This window comes from Pipistrellus hanaki (genome assembly GCF_964339955.1).
Source record: "Pipistrellus hanaki genome assembly, chromosome: 7".
NCBI classification, from domain to species: domain Eukaryota; kingdom Metazoa; phylum Chordata; class Mammalia; order Chiroptera; family Vespertilionidae; genus Pipistrellus; species Pipistrellus hanaki.
In genome coordinates, this window is record NC_140509.1 from 53495713 (window position 1) to 53504245 (window position 8533).

The 8533-nt window shown below is 49.3% G+C and overlaps 1 protein-coding gene across 1 annotated transcript; it reads right to left on the reverse strand.

Annotated features, from left to right (window-relative positions):
• Positions 1–553: 553 nt before the first annotated feature.
• On the reverse strand, positions 554–5276 carry CD24 (CD24 molecule). The gene is made up of 2 exons (XM_084890575.1): positions 5093–5276; positions 554–2207 (listed from the first exon to the last, which is right to left on the reverse strand). Exons 1-2 carry the CDS (start codon positions 5159–5161, stop codon positions 2043–2045), a joined length of 234 nt encoding a protein of 77 aa, XP_084746701.1. The 5' UTR covers positions 5162–5276; the 3' UTR covers positions 554–2042.
• Between the last annotated feature and the right edge of the window lie 3257 nt (positions 5277–8533).

The following is an 8533-nucleotide window of genomic DNA, read 5'->3' on the forward strand; positions in this document are numbered from 1 at the left end:
CACCGGCCTGAGGCACCTAGCTTGATAGAACAGTGGCTTTTTGAGATCCAGCAAGATGCCAAAACCCTGAAGGGATAAAGCACAGACCTCCAAGAGACTACATGTGCTCTAAATATGGTGGTTTCTCCCTTGGCCAGGATTCAAGGAATCTGGGTCCAGAAATCAAGGAATAAAAATGGTAGTCGCATGAGTACTCCCTCTCTCTCCTCCCCCATAAGTGATCCACTAGCAAACATTGTACTTCCTATGCCTGAGACCTTATATTCTGCTGGTCTAGAGATCTCAGTTCCAAAGGGAGGAATGCTTCTAACAGGAGACACAGTCATAATCCCATTAAACTGAAGGAGAGACTGCCCCCATCCACTTGGAGCTCAAGCCTCTGAATCAACAAAAGTTAGGGGAGTTAGTGTACCATCGGGGGTGATTGACTACCAAGGGGTAACTGGGCTGCTACTACACAATGGAGGTTAAGGAAGAGGATGTCTGGAATACATATGTTAGGGAGTCTCCTAGTACCATGTCCTATGGGATTTCAATAAAAAACTACAACGAGTTGCTCTTTCAGCCATTTTTTATTTACAGTTTGTGCTCAATGCAAATCAATTCCATAAAATGAGAAGTCACTATGAATCAAAGCATAAATACACAAACACAATATACAATCCAAAATAGATGTACAGCATTCAGGTATGAAACAAAAGGGAATGTTCATTCACACACACACAGTAGCTTAAGATCCGCTGGTTACGGTGTTCCTGGTTACATTTCTAAAGATGGAAAATAATGGCTTTGGTTATCAAGTCTACTCTTGCCATATTAAATACTGGAACATCTAAGCATTAGTGTGTGACCATGCGAACAAAAGACTAGGGCATGTCTATTTTTAAAGAGGGTTCTGAGCATTGAGGCAATTGTGAAAAGATTTACTTTCCAAAATTTAGCCTGCACATTAGAGGCCTTGGATCAGGTTCTAACTATCTAAAAATATTGACCAACAACAGAAAGTGTTCCCAATGTGGCTATTCTGATTCATAGTTTAAAAAAAAAAAAAATAGTATGTACAGGAAGAGTATAAAAGTTTTTCTGAATTTAATGTAAGCTTCCAGTCTTCACTTCCCAAACACCTCATTTACAGTTTTGGCTCCTTCATATATTTGCCTTTTCAATTTCAAGGTTTGTCAATTTTACCTTCAAAACCAATCATTTTTTTAAATTGTAAAAATGTATTCAACCTATGCAGAAATAAAAAGCACTTTGAAATTAGTTGAGGTCAGTGTACTTCTACTCTTCAGAATTAGATTCGCTACATTAATTTGGCGCTCTTATTGAATATCAGCAAAATTTACCCATTATGCTTGGATTTGGAGAAGTTCCAACCCATCATTATCCTGGCACATATAAATTACCACACAAAAAAGTCAAATGCTATGTCAAATCCAGAGGCTCAGAGGAAAGAGTCCAGCTCTCAAGAGAACAGTGATAGCTTAACGGTGTAAAATTTTATTTTGAGTCATATGGACATTAAATTAGTGCTGTGGAACAACACCTTGGGGATTTACAGGAACACCTGGATGTTCCTTATAGTATACACATAAATAGAACCGTATCTTTTTTGCATTACCTAACTGTTTTATGGCCATATAATTTTAATGAACCAAATGAAAACGGACTCTGTTCCAGATGTCAATCCTTTATCTCTAGATAAAATCTACTGGTTTTCAAGGTAGAATTGTATGTGTCCATACTTCTTAAGCCACATTTAGGGAAATCGCCTCTGAACTAATTTTGGGATGTGTCTCTTCATCTTGCGCGTGAAAGTCCAGCAGGTTTAATGTTGGCAATCATCAGCTAGTCAAACCCTGCACAGGCTCTTCGGGCCAATCAAATTTGAGATCCTCAACATTTTCCGTGTCGATAAAATCAGGTGTGAATTAGCAGATTCAATGAAGACCTGTTTCTTCCTTGTCACACTGGATATCTAGATGCCATTTGGATTGGGTTTAGGAGAGGGAGGAGTACAGATGTTTCTTGGCCCAAGTCTTTTAACAGTAGAGATGTAGAAGAGCCAGCGAGATCACGAAGACGCTGGCTGTTGACTGCAGAGCACCGCCACTCGCCCTGGTCGTGGCATTTGCCGGACTCTGGGTAGTCGTGTTGTGGGAGGGATTACTTACAGGCGGTGAAGGAGTTGTTGAATTTGAATAAATCTAAAAAAAATATAAAAAGTTACACTGATAAACTTCCACTGGTGCGAGGTGCCTCCACATACACTTAATATGCAATTAAGACAGATGTCTTAGGTTGCTCTTTGCCCATTATTCCCTTACCCACATCACTTAATTCTGAATTCTGCCTCAGCACCACCAACATCATTCTCTCTAGTTTCAAAACAAACTACCTAGAGATGCTAAATGATGGCAACAACCAAACATCAAACAAATATGTTCTCCAAAAACTGTAACTCCCAGGAGCCTTTTTTTTTTAATTCTTTGTCAATTAATACAGAAGTTTCTGTGACTTTAATGATTTGCTGGCATGGCAAAAGAGGTTTCCTTTCTTTTCCCAGAAAGGGGGAAACTTTAAAGTGCACAAATAATTTGGATTTATATTATAGTGTGGAGAATTATGGTGCTAGAATGGAGTCACTGTCTAGATTGGCTAGATAACATTCCTATTTAATACCCTCTTGGTTTTAACTTCAGTGGATATAGAGTATCTGCTCCCTTGAAATCTTTTTTTTTTTTTTTTTTGCAATTGGAGAGAGGAAGGGAAACATTGGTTGCCTCCTATGTGCCCCAACTGGGGATCGAACCCGTAACCTTCTGGTGTACCAACCAACCGAGCAACACCAGCCAGGGCAGAAATCTTAAAATTACATATTAAAATGGCCATGATATTGGTTTTAAATGTAAAAATATAATGAGCCCTTTCCTTAAGGCAAAATGTTTTCACCCGAAAAAACACCAAGAGGTTTTGGTGTGAAGTTTTCAGCAGCGGCCTCCTGCCGGGTCACTAAGCCCAGTGCTGGGGCCAAGAACGAAGGTCTCCCCGCGTCCCGGCACCTAAGTGGCATCATTCACCACACTGATTTTCCAAGTCACAAAATGCACAGTCCAGCGGGGCACGTGATAATCTCTCCTTTGTCCCGGAACAAAGGCAGATGGGAGATTTCAGCTCTCCCTGCAAGGGAGGGTTTACAAGGGCTTCTAATTACAGGCGGGATGGAGGATGTGGCACCCAGCAGGTCTGGTCCACATGTATGGGGCTGCCTGTGAACCCAAAAATAAAACCGGTCTACATCAGCACCAGCTCCTTTTGTTGTAAAACCCATAAGGTCATGAAGCAAATATTGACCCAAGTGCTGTGCTAATCCTCTACAAAATAAACTAATTAAAAAAAAAAAATCCTGATCAAGTTAAATATATTTATTGGGCACCTACTGTGTGCAAGAGTCAGCTTGCCCTACCAGGAAATAGCACCCCCACTAAGAGAAAAGCATTTACTCATATGGAAAATTACTTAAAACAGGGCGCTCTGTTTGGGGGCGAGACCTGGCTTGGGATCCCTGAAAGTAGTAATCTACTTTCATTCATACAGAGTTATTTTGGTGCAGCAGGTGACTTTTTAAATAGAGACCAATATATTAATATATTAATAGGAGAATCTAAGTAAGGACCCTCTGCAGCCCAAAAAAAAAAAAAAAAAATCCACACAGAACATATTGTAATGTTGACATTAAACAAAAAATTTCCTACCAAACTCGATCGATGTTCTCATCTAGAACCTCCTTTGTAAAATTGGGAGAAGGGGGTCTCTTTGGGAAGGACACGGGGTTGGAAGAGACCCGTGGTTTCTGGCAGCCGCGCCCCTCCCCCACCGAGGAATCGCGAAAGCCTGGGGAGCGCAGCCGCCCGTCAGACAACAATAGGGTACAGTTACCCGCCTGGCAGGCAGGGCGGGGGCGCTCCCCTCGCAGGCTGCGCTGCCCCGTGAGCCGCGAAGCTGGCCCGTCTGGGCACCGAGGACCCGGAGCACCCAAGTTTTCGGATCAGCTCGGGAGCCGCTCCTCACAAAGCCCCAACTGAAGGCAATGGAGAGCCAGCCCTGCCCTCCAAGCCCGACCTGCGGAGAGAATGCGCCTTCGCGCCCCCTCCCCCGGCCCCACACCTCCCCCTGGGTGTCCCGGGCTCAGCACCCCTCTGGCCTCCAGGGATCCCCTCCTCCTCCCCCTCCCCAGGGCGGCGTGATTCCTAGTAACGGCGCGTGGAGCGAGGTCCGATCCCGGGGTGGAGGGTTTGGGGGGAACAAAGCCCGGTGGGGACCTGGGACAAGAGCTAGCCAACCTCCGCCAACGGGGGGGCTTGGAGGTGAGCAGAGATGGCCATGGAAGGTGGCACCTGGGGGAGGGCAGGGTCAGGAGAGGGTCCCCGCCCAGGCTCCAGCCCCGACCCACGCGGGACGGGGGCAGGTGAACGGAGCCAGACAGCCGGGGCTTCCTCGGGATCCCCAAACCTCCTCCTCCTTCCTCCAGCTGAATGCAAAACGGCCGAGCGCGGCGCCTCCGAAAGGGACCGTCCCCGCTCCCCTCTCTTTGTGTGGCGCGCTGGGGCGCGAACCCTCCTAGAAGGAAGCGGGGGATCCAGGGACCACCTCCCGATGGAGGCTGCGGTCTCCGGAGCTCAGGGGGAGGAGGGGAGTGCATCCTCTCCCCCCCCCCCCCACCTCCTGCCAGCGCCTCGGACCCCTGGGTGGGAGCGGGTGGTGGGCACAGGCTGCCCGGAGCGAGGAACGGCGTGGAACCTGGGTGGGGCAGGTCCTCCCGGCCCACGCGCGGACCCGCATTGTTCTCGGGGGCGCGACAGCCCGCCAGGAGCTGGGGAGAGGGCTCCACACTGCCCGCCCGCGGGTCAGTTATGTTCGATTCCCGCTCCGAGTAGCAGTCGGCGGCCCCAGGTGGGGCTCTAGGCCAGCCCCTGGGAGCCTCTCTTCCACCCCCACCCCCACCCCCCACCACCCCCATCCCTACCACCCCCATCCCTACCACCCCCATCCCCACCACCCCGGGCGCAGCCCCCGCGCCCCGGGAACGCACCTGCGTGGGCAGGAGCAGCGCCAGAAGCAGCAGCCCCAGTCCGAGCCTGGCTACCATGGCTCTGCCCATGTCCGCTCCGTCGGTGCGCAGCGAGTCTCACTGGATGCCGAGTGGGTGGAGAACCGCAGGGTCCGGGCGGGCGCAGGCAAAGTGGGGAGCACGGCCCGCGAGCTGGACTTTATATACCGGGATGGCTACAATAGCCGTGACGTGGCGCCGCCCTCCCACCCACCCACCCACCCGCGCTCCCTGCTTCCCTCCTCCTCTTGCCTCCTCCGCCGCCGCCGCCTCCCCGCGCGCGCCCGGGCGCCGCCCCGCCCCGCCCCGCCCCGCCCCGCCGTACTCCCCGCGCCCCAGCCCCCGGCAGCCGCCCGGGCCGCCCCCCGCCCGGACACCCGCGGGTGGCCCGGCCCCGGCAGGTGGGCGCCCGGGCGCCGCCGGCTCCGGGGAGGGCGCTTTGTGCCTCCCAGAGCGGGCGGCGTGCGGGCTGGCACGGGCGCCTGGCGACTCCCACCCGGGACCCGGCGCGAACTCGCCGACCGCGCACGCCGCTCCCCGGGCCCGGCCCAAGTTCCCTTTGTTTCCCCGGCCAGCCATCTTCCCCCGAAAGGGAAGTCTGCGCCTCCCGCGCGGCCCGCAGCCGCCGGTTCTCGCTCGGACTGTGGCGCGCGCGGAAGGGGAGTCCCCCCCTTTGGCTTGGTGTGCTCAGGTCCTCGCCACAGAGGAAGGGGGGCTGTGCGGGCTTTGAGGGTACCCCGAGCCTGGCGTGCCCTCCCGGGGCTGGTCCGCGGGGCTCGCCGGCAGCGCCCGGGCGCAGAGGAGTTGGTGAGCTCAGCCCCGCGCTACAGCGCCCGCCGCTCGCCGGGCTCGCTGGCTTTGTCTCTGAGCGCCTCACTTTCCCAGCCCCGCGGGCGCGATGGGACCTCCTGGGCCCGCATCTTCCTGGGAGCGGGGTACCAGGCCGCTGGGCTCCGGTCCCGGCGCTCCTCCCAGCCCGGTCCCCACGCGGCTGTGCTCCCCCAGGTGCCACCCAGAGAGCAGGCGCCTCTCCGGTGGTCCCCCCGGAATCCGCTGCTCCTCTGGAACTCCCGGCGACGCACTCCTTTGGTCTCCGTTGCAATGCACTTGTTCGTCTTTCCTTTAAAGAGCAAAAGCTTTCCGAAGAAGAAGGCATTTACTTGGCCACAGCTGCCATTAGGCAATCTAATGGACTGCAACAGATATTTCACGTTGTGAAAATTCTCGAGCACACATCAAAAGTAGAAGTAATTGTACTGGTAGAATCTTTTTGGTGTGATTTTTTTTCACTGCCCGGATATGATCCTTTTAGTTTAGGTTTGCCCTAGTGTTTTTGCAATCTTGAAAGCAAACAACCGAGACCAAACCTAATAAGATTGTAAATTTGTTTAAATTTCACTTTTGCAGAACAGCCGTGTGTGTGTGTGTGTGTGTGTGTGTGTGTGTGAGAGAGAGAGAGAGAGAGAAAGAGAGAGAGGAATTAATCCCCGGTAGTTGGTCTGTGAGTGAATCGCTCTGTGCCCTAATGGTCAGCCACTTTAACTCAGTAACTTTCCACGTTAGTATGTGCTTGGGGAAGCGGGAATGTCTGTCGTGCGTGTGAACACACTGTATAGAAATAACCTGTTTGTGTTCAGCTTCTCTACTCCTCTTCCAGGGCATGAAGGGACTGTGGCTCAGGAGTGCCTAGTTCCAAGGCAGAGCCCATAGTAGGTTCTTCAGAAGCTGCTTATAAGATGGATCCGTTCATGTTGTCGTACATCTTTTTGTTCTATTCCTCCTCCACCACCCCCTCTCCTCTGTCTGCCTCCTCCTCCTTCCTCCTTATTAGTTTAAGGAGATGGACTAATGGAATGGTAAAGAATACAGACCCTAGAGACAGGCTGCCGGGATCCAAATCCTGGTTGTGTACTTTTATTTTACTTGAGGCAAAAGGCCTCAGTCTTTTCATCTGTAAAATGGGGATAATAGAACCATTAGGATTATTGTACAGAAAGTGTTAGGACAGTGCCTGCCTCATACTAGGAGCTCTCCGGTGGTATTTGCCCCAGCAACTTAAGGTCCCAGGAACCAGCTGTATGATTCATGAAAGAAATCTCAAGCACAAAGAGTACCCAAAATTGGTAAGACCCTTGGGATCTATGCGCTGTGAGTCACCTCTTCACCACCAGCAAATGAGACTGCATAATTTACAAAGCAAGTTCTTCCCTTCTGCCTAGCAGTCCACCGGACCCTCTCTCCCATCCCCCCCACACACACATCTCCCCACCCCACTCCTACCCCCTTATCCAAAAAGACTGTTGTCCAGGGTTTGGTAATTCTGTACCCTGAAGGCTTAGCCCTGGTAGTGAAATACACCCCATTCTATTTCCTATAAGTCAAGAAACTCAGGAAAGCTGCCTAAAACTTTCCCTTGAAGTTCTTATATATATAATTCCTTCTTTCTATTTATTCTCCTCTTCTGTTAGTTTTCCAGTTGTTTGTTTGCTTTGCCTTTTGCCAACAATAGCTCATGTTACTACAATATTAAATAGCAAAATGGATATGAAATAGAATATTAATCCAATAATAGATATTCCTTTTGTGCTTTACAGCAGGAGTGGTAGTTGGGATAATCAAATATTTTATTTAAATTCTATTCTAAAAAATAAATAAATAAATAAATAAATAAAAATTCTATTCTACAATATGGCACTATTCTTATTTATATTCATAATACTCTTTCCCCTTATTCTATGCCATCCTAGATTTGACTGGCATTTAATATTTTAACTTACTCTGCTTTTTAAGCTAAGTTTTGTTCTGCATTCAAAAATTCCAGCCAACTCCAATCTTGAGATGGCAGTGAACGTGATGTGAATTAGCGCTTCTGACTGAATTCTAGGTTCAAGTCCCAGGGCTGGAGCAGGAGTTGCAATCTGACTCTCTGTGGGGATGTGCTGCCCCCTGCTGGCTATAGGAACCCATCCACTCTCACTGTTAAAAATAAGTCCTTTGTGCTGACTGTATTTGAAGCCTTATAAAGCTAATAAACCACAATAAGCTTCTTTGAGAATAGTCCCTTTGTTTCCTCTAAGAGTCTCCCAAATAAATTCTCTCGGATTTTAAGCTTTATCCAAGTAAGAAAACAAATGTAAAGTGCAGGAACTGTGACTATTTTCAAATGCAACTATTGTCATATGTGAGAAAGCAGGCCCTCCACTCCAGGCTGATGGGATTATGGAAAGAATTTGACTTCTATCAATGTTAACAATACATTAGACCTAACGTTTCTAATTTGGTGGTTTCCAACCCTTGACTATTAGTAAAACAGTGCTGTGACAAACCCTTACATATACAATCTTTTGATTCCTGTAATATATATATATATATTACAAAGAAAAAATCCCCAAGATAAATTCTTAAGTGACAGGAAGTAAGGCG

Excerpts from the sequence above, each read along its gene's own strand:
- CD24 (XM_084890575.1), bottom strand. The coding sequence starts at position 5,161 with ATGGGCAGAGCCATGGTAGCCAGGCTCGGACTGGGGCTGCTGCTTCTG. Across the intron at positions 2,208-5,092 it reads CGCTGCTCCTGCCCACGCAG|ATTTATTCAAATTCAACAAC; the intron begins GTGCGTTCCCGG and ends TATTTTTTTTAG.